The sequence below is a fragment of the Cynocephalus volans genome, chromosome 4 (genome assembly GCF_027409185.1).
Source record: "Cynocephalus volans isolate mCynVol1 chromosome 4, mCynVol1.pri, whole genome shotgun sequence".
In the NCBI taxonomy this organism is placed as follows: Eukaryota; Metazoa; Chordata; class Mammalia; order Dermoptera; family Cynocephalidae; genus Cynocephalus; species Cynocephalus volans.
In genome coordinates this window covers 152,462,421-152,478,021 of record NC_084463.1, presented here as the reverse complement: position 1 = coordinate 152,478,021, position 15,601 = coordinate 152,462,421, and the positions used below count along the sequence as shown (strand labels likewise).

Genomic DNA, 15,601 nt, shown 5'->3' with positions numbered 1-15,601 from the left:
GTATATGTGTGAATCTATATATGTAAATGCCTAAATCTGTGTGAGTCTGTGTGTACTTGTGTGTTGTTTGAATGTGCACACATTTATACATCTGTGTATTTATGGATCTGCTTGTATGTCTGTGTGCATCTGTGAATGTGTATGTCTGTGTAGTTTTGCCCCTTATGTGCCTGAATCCTTGGGTATATGCATGTATGTGTACCTCTGTGTCTTTGACCAGTATGTGTGTTGGTGTGTATATGTGTGTGTAAGCATACCTGCGTACAGGTCTGTGTTTGTGTGTGTACGTGTGCATCTGTACAGGCATCTGATGGGATGTGGTTACAGGAGCAAAAAGAACAGTTTTCCCAGATATGCTGTGTTTCTAAGGGTGTTGGAGCTGAGGGAACAGGACAGGGTCAGAGAGCCCTGGAGAAAGTGGGTGGTGGAGAAAGAGCAGGGATGAGTCCTTGAGCATGGGCAGGCCTCTTGCAAATGTGCTCTGGCATTGTCATGAACCTCAGCAATGTTGGGACCTGGGACCTGTCTGTAGGTGAAAAGGCCTGTCCTCAGCAGAGGGGTCTGTCCATCTGCCTTGGATGGAGACTGGGTCAGGGAGTTCCTAATCACAGCCATTCTCCCCAAGGGCATGGGAGGGGAGCTGCATGGGAGTAGGGCCCCCGCACAGGTCCCTGCACTGCACACTGCAGTAAGTCAATTCTTGATGCTATGCTTCTAAAAATCAGTAGAATCTGGCTGTGGGGAGTGCGAAGGATTTGCAGGAAGGGAATCTCTGCACAGGTAGCTCTGAGACTTGTGTTCCTGCTGAATGCCAGGCCCCCTTTTATCATTCTCCACTTATCTCCCTGATGGGAACAGACTCTAGCCAAAACCAGTAGCCCAACATCCTGCCAGCCAAAACCAGGGGTAGAGGTAGGGAGGGGGGTTAAGACCCCTCAGACTGAAGCTTACTTGAGGAAGGCCAGGGTAGATAAGATGTCCCTCAAATCTCCAGCACTATCTGCTATTGGGACTCAACTCCAACCCTTATATATTCATTCCTTTGGCTATTTAAGGTCTTCCAGTCTTGAACACCCATTGATTAAAGAGCAAATACTCTGGAGAGATGAAATTCCCCAGAATGTTATCTATTAATACTCCTGAGAGGCTGATTGGCAACTTGCTGAGAACGAGGTCTTATGAGAAGGAACACAGAAGGGCAGGATGTGTGGAATTGTCAGTGGGTATGGTCGGGGTGGGGTGGGAGGGGGAAAAGAGAAGCTATTAAAAAGGAAATAGTGAACAGAGACAGTGCTGTGTTTACCATTTTCTCTTCCTGGAGATTCAAGACTATATTTCCCAGTATTCCTCTGCAGTAAAGTTAGGCTTTGCAGCATGCTATGGAATCTGGCTGATGGGATGTGGTTAGACGTAAAGTAAGCTACTTCCAGCCTGGTTGTTAAATTACCCCCTATGATCCTCTAGTTCTCACTTTCTTTGCCACAGTGATCTGGGAGTGTCTCAGATGACATAGCTATCAGATGGAGGGGGCTGTCTGACTTAAATTGTTATATTAAACCTCGAGACTTGTTACTGCCCCCAAAGCTGATTTAGCCTAACTCACACATGTAGAAAAGAAGGTGCCAACAAATTTCCTGATTTTTCCCAGATAAATAAAGCACAGAAGTCAAGATCCCAGACTCCAGAGTCATAAAGTTCTGAGTTCAAGTCCCAGCTCTCCCATTTCAGTTTCTTCATTTTGGTAAGGCTCCGTTTCTTCTGCAAAATGAGGGCTGAATTAGACTGTGCCTGTCACCCGTTTAGCCCATTGCTTGCCAGTGGTGACTAATCATTAAAGGTTTTATGCTGAGTGATTAATAACAAATCAGAGCAACCTCTCCAGGATTGGTGTGAGGGTCTGTGTGATTATACTTGTGATCGTGTTGTGTAAACCACGACGCGACAGAGACAAGTTAACTGCTATTACTACTGATATTAGCTCTACGCATAGCACACAGAAGCAGTAACTTAGTTGAGATATGGGGAGGATGACATGAGGCTCACACACACTTGCTGGCAGGCTCAGGAAAGACTGAAGCACCCACAGGAAGACCACCCCAGCTTGGGGGAAAGGGAGGAGCTGCCTCCATCTCCTCATTAGAGAGAGTCCCTAAGATCCCAGCCCCAGCCCAGCCTCCCAAGAGCTGGATTCACCAGGGATGCCTGTGGGACTCCCGGTTGGAGAACATGATGCTGCCTTTGCTGATGTCTTTGCTGGAGAAATGAAGTCTGATCAGATCTCCAGACACTGCCCAATTCCTGAGGTTGATTCTGTGGGTGGGGGAAGAGTGAGGGAAGGGGTGACGAGCATCGTGTGGGGGAGTCTTACCCCTTCTCCCCCTGGGGTGGGGGATCATTGGGGTCGGGCCTTTGCAAGTAAGTCCTCACCATTTGAGCCTCCCAAACTACTCCCAAAACGTCCCTTCCCCACTTCCCTGCACCTTCTGTCGAGGGACCAGCCCTCCAGATATGGTTACCTTATGATCATGCCAACACTCCAACTTTTCCAGAGGTGGATTTACCATGAACCTAATGAAACTTAAACTTGGGTCTACCCCTGAATTCTGTCCTGTGTGTTTTCTGGGCCTCTCACTGTAGGAGAGACAAGAAAGGGGACGGTGGACGTCTGGGCCAGTGGAGGCAGGGGTGGACTTGACAGTATCTCAGCAGCCTTTCCAGCTTCCTTCCCTGAGCGGCAGGACACCTGGGTTTTCTGTTGGTCACTATGTGGCACTGAACAAGTCATTTTCCCTTTCTGGTCTTAGTTTGCTTATCTGTAAGCAAGAAGTTTGGACAAGACAGTTTCTAAGGCCCCTCAGCTTCTGACCTTAGAAGTCCGGCCACCTTATGAAGACTGTAGGCCGACCTGGCTGACCAGTGCACAGGGCATTGGGTCTCACTGGAGCCTTTTCACCAGTGTTCTAACGTGGACTGCTGACCTCCTGGAACAGGGCTCAGCCTATGAAGACAGGATCCCAGGCCCAGGAATCACCTTTGACCTTGGGGGGTGGCCTAATCTGCTCCTGGAGTGAGGGGGCCCAGATGTGCATGGGTGTGTGTGGGGTCCCAGAGGGAGACCAAGAATGGCCCCTTCCCTGGGTTGGGGACAGCTGTGGGTGAGGTGAGGAAAAATTCACTGACAGTCACACCTCCTGTTTCCTTCTGAATTTGGGACCCACCAAACCAGAGATGAGACCCCATAGCACCGTCTAACTGGTCTCCCCTAAAGTGGGGATGGAGTTCCTGGGGACAGCGGGGGCTTCCTCTTTCTGAGCCTCATCCTGGTCAGGGTGGAGGCGGCTGAAGCGGCAGACAGGCCCCTGGGGGCTCCCTCTTCTCCCGGGGGCGTGGGCGGTGGGGCCAGTCAGCCCTGGGCTCCAACACCAGCTCTCTCACTCCTGGCTGTGCAGCCTGGGGCAAGTGACTCAGTCTCTCTGAGCCTCAGTTTATCTTCAAGACAGGGAAACTAATATCTACCTTGTAGGATGAGTCTACGGATTAAATGAGGTTGTGAGTGCGCAGTGCCTGGCACTTGGTAGGCCCTCGTGGCCACTGTCAGCACGATTATCATTGCTATTCGTTGGAAGGGGGGTGATGCAGGTGCTCTGCCCCGGGGTCCTGGGAAACAGATGGGGTGAGGCAAGGGGGGAGGGTGAGACGGGGGTCTTAGCAGGGAGCAACACTGTCTGTCTGCCCGAGCAATGGGAGGTCCAGACAACTGTCCCGACTGTGGCCTCATGGGGTGAGCAGCAGAAATAAGAGCCCCTCTTCTCTCCCTTGCCCAGGCGGGGCCTGTTGGGAGGCCCGGAGCCCAAGGGTGAGTACGGGGCCCTGGGGAGAGGCCCTAGTGGCCGATGGAGTAGGCCCCCGAGTCTGTGGACTGCTTCTCCTCTGTGGTCTGGTCCCTGGGGTATGCTGGGTTGGCCAAGGCAGCGACCTTCAGTGTTGTCTCATTCACCTGCAGGCAGAAGGGCTGGCATTGTTGTGTTCACTCTGGCCAAGTTCCTCCTCTGTGACCCCATTGGTCAGACTCAGAGTGGGGACCCACGGCCTAGTCACTAGGGGAGCTAGAGCAAGCCTGGGTAGCTCCAAGACTCTTTCCACATACCCCAAGCACAAACAGAAGACTGAGCATCCCATAGCAAGACTGGGAGGGAACAGCGAGTGGGTGGGACAGTGACGATGATGCCCTACAGAACACCTGAGAGTCTCTGCAGAGCCCACTCTTGGTCAAACTCTCTCTTGTCTGGACCCCAAATATTCATTGGAGCCCAATAAACCCCCTTTCAGAAGACCCTGAGAGGTGAGTCACTAGGAGTCCCCAGGACCCAGTGCCCCTCCTTGCCCTGCCCCGTCAACCTGTCACGCTCCCTCCCCCACTCACCTCCTCAAACTTCTTGGCTTTGTACTGGTCGGCCCCCTTGAGGAAGTTGAGCAGGATGATGTCGCAGAGAACAGTTCCCTGGAGGAGGAGAGGCAGGCAGGCTCAGAGGGGCTGCCCCAGGGTGGGCAGGAGCAGGGTGGCAGGAAGCAGTGGGCTTGGGCGCCCCAGAGCTACCCAGGCAGTGGGCAGGAAGCCCTTGGGCAGACAGCAGGCCAGGGGTGGGGGGCCTGTCCTCCAGAGACATCTGTCTGATGTGTCCTCCTAGAGAAATGACCAGGGGTCTTCATGGCCTGCCTTCCAAACTCCTGGGGGCAATCCCACAACTACTCAGAAGGACCTGGTGGGAGAAGTCAGGGGACTGAGGGGTAGCAGTCCCTGGGAGCGGGGCTGTGGCCCTGCCTTGCCAGGTGGGCTGTTTCTCTTTAAGGCTTCTCAGGTCTTTAGAAACCCTAGAGTCTCTTTCCCCACCTTCATGGTGAGAGACAGGAACTGTGTAATGGGGGAGCCTTCTAGAAATGGGAAGGCTGCTTCTGGGCGGAGTGAGCTCTCCATCATTGGAAATGTTCAAGGCAGGCCGAGTTGGCAGGAGGTGGTGGAGGGAGGCTTTACGTTCAGAAGCGGGGCTTACCTCGGTCGCCCCCCTGTCCCCCCGTGCTGGCCTGGCCCCCCACCCCCGACTGGCCTCCTGTCAGAGCCTGGAGGGGCTGAACTCACCACTCCCACGGAAGTAAAGGCCGCCACGGAGCTGATGATGGTGGGGATGATGTTGAACTTGCCGGCCTGTGGGCACAAAGACCAAGGCGAGTGGGCAGAGGGCCCCGCAGGGTGGAGATGAGGCCCGAGGCTGAACTTGGACTTCCAGCCAGTGGAGCCACAGGGTTCTTGGTGGGTCAGCAGGTCCCACCCCTTCATGGTCCAGGTGAGCAGCCGAGGGCTTCAAAGCTGGTTAGCGGCAGAACACTGTCCCCCAGAGGAGCCTCTTCAGGGCGCAAGGGCTGGTCTGGGCCACCTCCCCGTGTCCGCCCCATGGGCCCGGTCTGAGGACTCACGTTCCCATACACCAGCACGTCGAAGCGGATGCCGAAAACCTTCAGGAGCGTGCGGTACTCGCTGCCGTTCTCCATTTTGTAGTACTTGGCAAACCTGGAGGCCAGAAGCAAAGGCGGGTCCTGCTGTGGGCTCCTGTCACTCCTGCCTGGCCCTGCAGGGTCTGCTGGGGCTCTACAGCTCTCACTTGCCGATCAGCCCTCACCAGTGGTCTGGTGAGACACCTGTGTGCTTAGCGGACCCCTGTACAGGGCTTGTTAAAAACGCATCTGGGGTCCCACCCTGGCCCGTAGAAGCAGCATCTCCGTGGCTGGGGCCTAAGACTCTGCTTTTTACATGATTCCCCTGAATGATTCTGATGTGTAGGAAAGCTTGAGCCACTGCTGGACTCCGGGCTTCTTCCGTTTTACCTGTTTTACCAGGTGTCCCAGGGCCTGGCTCGCGGCAGCTGCTCCACTCCCCACAGGCTTCTCAGCCTTCCTGGGCCCAAAGCCTGGCCCTGCCACTTACTGGCTGTGCAGCTTTGGGCTAGTTACTTAACCTCTTTGAGACTCAATTCCCTCATTCACGAGTGGGAATAATACAAAAGTCCTGCTTCACAGGGTTGCCATGAGAATTGAGTGAAACCACATGCATCAAGGGTTTAGAACAATGCCTGGAACATAGTAAGAACTCGGAAAATATTTGCTGATGTTGGCTGTCATTGCTGAAGAAATATGTTCGCATGTATAGAACAGTTTAAAAAATTGCTCTCAGACACCTCGTCTCATTTCGCCCTTGCAACAAACCTAAGGGATAGGAATGTGACCGCTCTAGTTTTCAAATGAGGCTCCAAGGGAGTTAGGCGTCTTGTCCTGGGTTACCCAACTGGTGACACTCAATGCCAGATTTGCCCAAGATTTTGTCCTTGACACCTTCTCTGCCTTGGCTGCTGTGTGCCAGGAACAGTGCTGCAGAGGGACTTGATAGGATGCTCACAGTTAATTCTTACCACAAACAGAGGTGGTGTTCAACACAGAGGTGGGTGTTCATACCCCTGGTGAAGAAGGGATTTGCCTGTAGTTTTGCAGTCAGTTAATTCTGGACTTGGGATTTGAATTGCATCCATCTTTTGGTTTCTAAAGCCAGTGCAATTTCCCTGTAGGACTCTGCCCATCATGGGCAAAACTTTAACATTAGCAAGTATAGTTCTTTGGGCTACTGCCCCACAGCTGTAAAATGGGTTCCTGGTGCCAGTATCCTTGGAAAGTGGTGAGGAGTCACTGAGATGATGAGGGTCAAAAGGCACAGAAACCTCGTAGCTGTGTGGGGTCCACATTGCTCTCATTCAGCCTGGAGACTTCCTGGCAGTGTTTCCAACCCCCACAGATTCCCAGGCCTCTCCCAGTATGAAAGCCTCAGTGATTGACGTGAAACCCCTCCCAGGGACATCTGCATTTGAAACTGCACAGCAGCAAGAAGGAAGTGCTCAGCACCAGTGAATCAATAACGGAGGGATTACAAGCATGGAGGAAGATAATCTGTGATGGGGAAGGGTCACCTTAAATCATAAAATGCTGGCCACTTTCTGCTCTGGCTGCCATCTGGCAGTGGGGAACTCTGGAGTCTAAATCCTGCCTCCACCACTTGCCAGCAGTGTGGTCTTCTATGTGACTCAGCCCTCAGGGTGTCAGTTTCCATGTCTGTAAATATGGGTGTGCTCATGCCCCCTTCCCAGGTCTGTTGGGGAGAGTGAGTAAACACTTGCTGAGACCCTTTGAGTTGGGCACGATTGCAATCCCTGATTTAGAGATTCTGTCTGTCCCTCCACACTCATCTCTGCCCCTTCTCTGCTCAGCTCTGAGCTCTGGGAGCCCAGTCTGCTGAAATGGTTTCCACCAAGCTCCCTGCCCTCTGTCTCCAGGTGGGTTCCAATGGAAAGGACCAACAGAAGATCAGAGGGTGGAAAGATAGAAAGGTCAGGGTGTTTGGTCTGCTGGGCCTCTAACAGTGGCTTAGTTCCCCACCTAAGCCAAGAGCCTTAGGGCACCCTGTCCTGTAGCCTTGGCATTCTCCAGGTTTTGGGAGCTGCTCCTTCCCCTTGCCTCCACCAACCTGGGTAGTAGCAGCTTCCCTGAGTTGCCAGCCCCCTGGGGTCCTTCACCAGCTTTGTTGGTCCCCTTTTCCCCACGTGGACCTTTGTGAACAGTCCCTTTATTCAATTACCCCTTTTGAGATCACCCACCGTTTCCTTCCAGGACACCTGCCCTTACCACCCCAATTCTACAGAGGAAACTCAGGTCTAGAGAGCTTTATCTGGGTCAGGAGTGAATGCAGTACAGGTGGCACATTTCCTGTCTCTGCCTGTGCATGGGCATGACCAGAGCTTGTGTGTCTGAGTGATGTACCTGTTGCCTGCCTGAGTAAGGTCAGAAACTGTCCAGTGAGAAGAAGTTCCCGGGGGAGCCTGACCTGGGAAGACATTTCCCCATGGGCTTTGGAGCTGACAAGAGATGCAGGGAAGGCAAAAGGATCGTCTCCAAAGTAAAAATGAGAGTGGCCCCCAAAAGGAGGCCAAAGGAAGTGTAACACTTAGCCTCAAGAAGAAAAGGCTTGGGGGTCAGGGAAAGAGGAGAGGGGCTAAACCATCTTTAAAACTATAGTAAGTTATGGCCTAGATGGTGGTGGAAGAGAGTTTCACACACCAAGGCAAAAGAGAATGAATTCAAGTGGCAGCAGCAGGAGAATAAGGTAGACACCAGAAAGGACATCATTTCTATAAAGATGAGGTGGTCCAAGAGCCTACTTCTTCAAGGAGACCTTTCAGGAGATTTTAAAGTCTGGAAAAGAAATATCTGGAAAGGGTAGAAGGCTCCAGGAAGTCCTCCCTGTGGCTCTCAAGTTGGCCTGAGGGTAAGTATAGACTATCACCATCTCCACACCCACCATTTACAGAGCACCAGCAATTATGCAAATCCTGTAGTACAAGCATCTCAGTTAATCTCATGAAGAGCACACAGTTGTTGAACCTTTTTATGGATGTGGAGACAAATAAGAAGGTTATTATTGCCTGAGCTGGGATTCTAATCCATACCATGACTCCAAAGCCTGTGCTCACAACCCCTGAAGCGTTCTGCCTCTGAGATCTAGGTGGCTGTTAAGGATACAGGCAGCCTTTGTGCAAGATCACAAAACCCTTCTAAATTCTGTGTTCTGGCTCACATCACTGGAGAATTCAAGGTCTTCGTCTCAAAGATGTGGCAGCTGATGATCATGTGGGCTGGGCAGGGGTGAGAGGGTGGGTCACAGATGTTTGGGGCAGGGCAGAGGTTGGGACTGTAGTCATGAAGTCTTCATTCCTGGCCCAAGACTGCAACCGTGAAAAATGCTCTAACATCGACACGGAGAACAAAAAGTCACTGGGCACTGCCTTTCAAAGCAAAAGCTGGCTAAATTTATCCTGGGAAGGAATGTGAAGGGAACAGGGAGAAAAATCAAAGTGGACTTGGTTTTTCTCCAGCACCTGCTTTCCAAGAGGCAATAAGCATGGTAAAATCATTATCTCATCAACCACCCACCCTCAGAGGAGACTTGGCAGGGACTGGTTCCCTTCCCAGGGGGCAGGGAGGAGGAAGAGAGTACAGGGAGAAAGGGCCTGGTCTGCAGACAGAGGAAGGACCCAGGAGTCCTGACTTCTGCACTCCAGTGTGGCTGGCGGGGATCATAGAATCTGGTCCACCCCCATGGCAGAGACAGCTCAGTGGTCACCAGGGTGTGGGTTATCTTCTCGCTGGGCACACAGTTGGACCACATTTCCCAGTCCTTTGCCTCTAGCTGGGGACCCCTGTCCTTATCAATGGAATGTGAATGAAAGGGCGGTTTGTTACCTCAGGGCCGAGGTGGTTCAGAGCAGTGTAACTTCTACATCTTCCCTTTCTTCACTTGATGGCCAGCTGCTCAGGAGTCAGGGGAGCATGCGGAGGCCCTAGGGGAAACTGAGTCAAGATAGCAGGAGCCGAGATCCCCAAATGACTGCATGAAGCTCTCCACTCCCACCAAGCCATAGTGTATTGTGCCATGAGCAAGAAATAAACCTTTGTGTGAAGCCATTGAGGGGATACGACTGTTTGCTACAGCAACTAGCAATACCTGACTGTTACAAACTCCCATGATTTGATAGCTGAGAAGACTGAGGCTCACGAAAAAGTAATTTGCCAAAGGACAAAGACTGAGTTCAATTTGGGGAGTTATTTAGGATTAGACAGAAGGAGGGAAAGTTCCCATGATGCACAGTCCAGGAATAAACCCTCCAAGAGGTTCCCAAGAGATCCGAACGTGGTGCTATGGCTATCATTAACTAGCTTCACTTTTTCTTGGTGGCTGGTATGGGGATCTGAACCCTCGATCTTGGATATTATAACGCTGTGCTCTAACCAACTGAGCTAACCAGCCAGCCCTACTAAGTAGCTTCTTGACCCTGGAGAAGTCACTCAACCTCTCTGAACTTTTTATCTCAACTGAAAAATGGGAGGACAAAGAGCTGTAAGGAGATGAAATGAGAGAGTGCCCATACATAGGAAGTGCTTAACACATTCCCTTTTCTTCCTTATCCTAGAAGCAGGATAAAATGAAATAATATCACATTTACCTTAACCATTATACTCTTCTGATTCCTGGGGATAACAATATAAGGTACTTCAAAAAATTTGTGGAAAAATAGAATTAAAAGATACCATGAATCTTTGCATGAACTTTTCAAAGTACCCTTATATTAGCAGTAATAACGGCCAAGATATATTGAGTGCATACCATGTGCCCGACACTGTGCTAAGTGCTTTACTTATTAACTCATTGAATACCTACAACCACCGTGAAATTAAATCCTATTGCTATTCCCGTTTTACAGCTGAGGGATCAGGATCAGAGAGGTTAAGGAACTGGTCTAAGGTCACAAACCAAGAGTTAGCGAGTGGAGCTGGGTTTCAAACCCGGGCAGTGCAGCTGCAGGGGCCGCACTCTTAGCCAGCATTCTAGACTGTTCTTTTTGTTGCCTGATTTCTATTAGGTCCTGACTAATTTCTTTCAGTTCTCTAGCTGGGGGCCCTTTTGGATTTGCTAGGTGGGTCTCAGTATCCAGAGTCACAGGCTGGGAGAAGAACAGGAAGCACAGGAGAGCTGTGGGGTGTGGGAAGAAAGAACCCCGCCTTCCTTGTCTGAAAAAAGGAAGGGCCAAGCTACACCATGCCAGCTGTTGATTTCTCCCAAATCTTGGAATTCTTGCCTCTCTAGCTTTGGTTTTCTTGGCTGGGAAACGGGGTTGGTCAGAATGACATCATGATTCAACACATTGGCCCCTCTCAATCAAGCCTAGTCCCCCTTCCTCGCTCTGTCTGCAGGTTCCACTCCCCACCGTGCACCTCCAGTTCCAGCCTGTGCACACTACCTGCCTTCTTGTATTTCCTGAACATACTCCATGGACACTGGCTTCTAAGCATTTGCGCATGCTGTTCCCTGCTTCTCCGCTTTTCCACATTGCGAACTCCTATTCATCCAGTAGAGCCCAGCTCAGGTGGCCTCTCCTCCTTTCAATACTCAGCAAATATTTAGAGCACACCTACTCCATGCCAGGCACTAGGCTAGGCACTGCTGAAATATTGGCAAGCTCTGTTCTCATGAGAGGGAGAGAAATACCAGTCAATCACACAATCCCCATAAATAGCTAAAATTGGATGTAAGGAAGGGCTGGGAAGGAGAGGAGCACCATTCTAAGAGCACAGTTAGCAAAGACATTTGACCTAGGCTGGGGGTGAGGCATGGCTTCATGTGAAAGTGACACTAAAGGTTGGGGAGTTAAAAGGGAAGAATGCCAGAGGTGGGGGCGGCTTTCCTGGCTGAGGGAACCACAAACCCTCTCCTGGGAAAGGACATGATGTTTTTGAAGGAGCTGGAAAATCGCTGGTGGGCTGGAGAGTGGGGAGGGATGGAAGTGGCAGTGGCTGTGTCTGCCTTGCCTGTCTGGCAGGGCCAATTGTGCTCTCACCCCTTCCCAATTCCACTTTTAGGGACTTCAGACGTGTAGCTTGAAATTGACCATGGTGGAGAATTTACACCATGAAAATCAGCAAACACTACAAATCAGAGTTTTGTTTCTTTTCCTCCAGAGAGCTGGTGTAGAGCTGAGGATATGAAATCCCTCTGGGCTGCCTTTCCTATCTCCACCAGGATACAGGCCTCTGCCGTCTAGGTAGGTATATCTGATGTACTAAATTGTGGTTGATAATTTGGACTTTGAACGATGAGCCATATCTCACTGTCTCTGTTTGCCTAAGGGCCTAGTGCCCACAGTAAAAGGTTGGGTAAATGTTTGCTGGAAGAACAAATGAATTTCTGAGATTCCTGACATCTCAAAGGCTGAGTTTAGTGATGTTGGCTTCAGGGTTTTCTCCTGCTGACTCGGGCTTCTCCAAATTCTCCTGATTCTGCACATGGAGCTAGTAGAAGGTGGTAACCACAGGCTGTTTCTCTCCCAATCAGAAACCATTTAGATCTGGCAGCTGGCAAGGTGGGAAGTAGGCGCTCTTGGTAGGAACCAGCCCCTATGGAGGGGAAATGGAGAAAAGACTAGGGACATAATATACTCCTGCTAAGCATTAGGCTAGAGGCTTCCACACCTATTATTTCATTTAGGCATCACAACAACAGCTCAGTATGGTAGATGGTGGCTTAGGGACTTTGAAATGAGACAGTCCTGGGCCTGAATCCTGGCTTTGCCAGTTGAATTAGTTTATATGACCTGGGCAAATCACTTTATCTCTCTGAACCTCAGTTTTCCCATCTGTAAAATGGAGATAATAGACATAGCTGTAGGGTTGTTGAGAGGACTAAATGAGCTACTGGGTGTGAAAGCTGAGGACAGTACCTGGCACACAGCTTTCAATTAGTACTATCTATTGATCATCAGGCAACACTGTCCCGATTTTACAGGCTGGAGAAAAGCACAGCTACTCTTCTCAGGCTGCTTGGCCTGCGAGGGACACAGCTGGGATCTGGACTCGGGCTGCTTGAATCTAAAGCCCTTCCCTACCCCTGCTGCTTCCCTAAGAGAGGAGCCAAAAAGGAGAGCTCCTTGCAGCCTCCGTGGGTAGGGTGCTTGTTAAGCTGGTGCCTGGGAAAACACCTCGGCTGTGGAGGAAAGCACAGCATGGCTGTGACTATGTGATGTGAAAAATATCAGAGCAGAGAACAGAGCCCAGACACCTGCCAGCACTGAGCTGGGGAAGGGGAGAGAAGCCCTAAAGGCTCAGGCAGGCTGGATTTTTCAAGGTCAGGAGGCCTCTCTGATGGGCCCAGCTGGAAGCGCCACCTGAGCCCAGATACTTGCAGGAAAGTGGGGATGATACTTGGGGCCACTGCTGACTTCTGTCCATTTGCCCCTAGACCCAGGCTCTGGTCTTGGAGCCCTGCAGGCTGACCTCTATAGGCTGCAATCCCTGGCTCCCTTCCCTTCTGGTTTCTGGGAAGTTTGGTCAGTAGAAGGCACCAACAGGGGATCAGCGGGATAGCAGGGGAGAGGTGGGGGTATCTATTCTGCTCACTGCTTCCCTACCTGGCCCTGGTTTTACTTGTGTCTGTGTTGCTCTGTGACTGCTGCTCCTGCCAGGGACCCCAACTCAATACCAGCCTCTCATTCCTCCTGCTGTGGCTGAAGATCTAGACCCTACTTTGTCTCTGAATGCTTTGGCTTCCATATTGTTTCCTGTTATGTAAGTTTCTGTGATTAGACAGGACACTCCCGACACAGGACCAAATCGAACAATTCTGAGGCCTGATGAGACGTTTGGGGTGTGTGTGTGTGTGTGTGTGTGTGTGTGTGTGTCTGCGCGCGCACGCATGTGTATCTGCACATGCGTGCTCCCTTGTGCCATTAGCAGCAATAGATAAAGAATGAGTAAGTATAAATGTCAATTACCATAATAAATCATTTTCAGATGTGCTTCTGCAGGGCAGGGTTGCAGCTCCATCCCAATGTGATAGGTCTATAAATAATAGTGCATGCATCAGCAGTGCAAGCTTCTAAAACCCTTCCCCAGACACCCACACGTGTTGATTCAGACTTTTAGAGCTTGAAAGGGCCTCAAAGACCTTTAACCAGCCCATTTTACAGAGGAGGAAATTGAGGTCCATGGAGGGGATGACACTTGCTGAAAATCACATAGAGCGTTTGTGACAAGGCCTGAATCGTAGCCTACAGATTTCCTGACCCACAGCCTGGCCTCTCTCTGCTTAACATTGCTTCATCTTGATTATTCTCGGCTTGTCCCAGAACAAAATATTGTTTGTAGGAACATTTTTCTTACTTGGGTTCAGATTTATCATTCCCGCTAGGTTAAAGCTCCCTTGAACATAGAAATTGGTCTTGTTTATCTCTGTATCAGCCGCAAAGCCCAGCACATGATATAATCTGGAAGTTGAAACAGACCTTCAAAGTCTTCCCCACATTACCCACAAGGGATTTTCCTGCTGGTGTCTGACTACTTCCAGTGCAAGGAAACTCACTACCTGTAGGAGCAGCCCAATTCTAGCTTTGGAGAGCTCCAACTGATAGAAGTGCTTCTCCATGCTGAGCTGACATTTGCAGCCGTCAGCAGTCAATAAACGTTTGCTGAATGGAGAAGGGTTTTTATCACGATGTACAAATCCCCTGGAAGCTCCCAGACATCTGTTTAGAAACAATCTATCCTCCCATAGAGTGGTGGAAATTCCTTCCTAAAGCAGGGACACGTAACTGTTACAGCAGCAGGGAAAACAGCAACAAACTTGCGGGATCTGGGTTTGACTTGCAAGGGAAAACTTGGGCCTGGAATTTGGGTTTCTAAGTGAAAAAGGTGGTGTTCTCAACAAAGCTTTGCCTGGTGGGAAGTACTTTTGCCAGCTGAAATACACTTTTACAGTTGATTTTGTACTGATAGGAAAATATCTCCTGGCAGGCTCATTGCATCGAGGGTGGGTGGAGCAATATCCGCAGAGCTGGCTAGAACTCCTCCCCACAGAGAGCAGCCGGAAGCTGTTCACTCATCAACCACAGAGGCAGACTTTAAAAAGTGGTTTGTTGTTGATCATTTTATAAAACATGTTACTGTTAATTTATCTTTAATTAATGAGGCGAGGAAAAATCAATGGATGTCAAGACAGAAGATATCCCCGACAGCTGGGTTCCTAGTTGTCTGCTCCTGGGAGGCCTCAGTTTCCTCATCTGTAAAATGGGGGTAACCATACTGGTCCTACCAGGATACTTGTGATTGCAAGCACAGGCTCTGGAGCCAGGCTGCTCGGATTTTGAATTCCGGCGTCAGCAGTATGAGCTGTGTGGACTGGGGCAGGTAGATAAAACCTCTGAGCCTCGGGTTTCCAGCTGTAAAATGCTCTCTCTTCAATGTCCGTGAGATAATCCACACGGGGCTCTTAAGTCTCTGGCTCACTGGCAAGTGCTTGATGAGTGTTAGTTAGTATTTCCTACCAATAGTACTGGTGGCTGTGAGGACAGGATAGACATGGACTTCATAAAGGGCTATATAAATCCAGGGTTGTTCTAATTGTCTCATCTCCCACTGAAACCTGAAGAAGAAAATGGATTCTGAAGAATTCAAGCAAATATGCATCACTGAAGAGGGCCTACAAGTGTTTCTGTGGAAGTGATGGTGATAGCTGCTTTTAACACATATCCTATAGCTTTTGGAAGGAGACAAATCCAGATTGTAGAGAGAGTGATCGAAGCCAAGGGTGCGCTTCGATTCCGTCTCTGTCAATTGGCCTAAGATCTTGCTGATCTGCACGTTTTGGCAGGAAAGCGGAACAGGCGCCAAATCTCAGAGCTTCATGAAAGCTGCTGTGGGTACATTTCCAACACGGAACGATCACTAGAAACACCTACTGCACGAGGAACATCTAACAGCTGAACAAGTGTTTTTTTGTCCCAGACACCAAGAGAGGAAATCCAAAACTGCGTTGCTTTTTAGTAGCAAAGCTGTCTTAGGAACTCTCAGAGGAGAAACAAGGAATCAGTCATTGCTAAATGCACCATTTAGCTTTTCTCCCATCACTCCAGCAATCACCACCAGGTATATCTCTTACAGCTATCATTACTATTATTAT

At 50.2% G+C, this 15,601-nt stretch overlaps 1 protein-coding gene across 1 annotated transcript in view; it reads right to left on the bottom strand.

Moving 5' to 3' along the window:
• Positions 1-3,883: 3,883 nt before the first annotated feature.
• Positions 3,884-15,601, bottom strand: part of P2RX3 (purinergic receptor P2X 3) — a 35,665-nt gene continuing 23,947 nt past the window's right edge. Inside the window, exons 9-12 of the mRNA XM_063095512.1 lie at positions 5,473-5,566; positions 5,138-5,203; positions 4,424-4,501; positions 3,884-3,997 (exon numbers count right to left, since the gene is read on the bottom strand). Coding sequence (XP_062951582.1) covers positions 3,884-3,997; positions 4,424-4,501; positions 5,138-5,203; positions 5,473-5,566 — 352 coding nt within the window. The remainder of the gene's footprint in view (positions 3,998-4,423; positions 4,502-5,137; positions 5,204-5,472; positions 5,567-15,601) is intronic.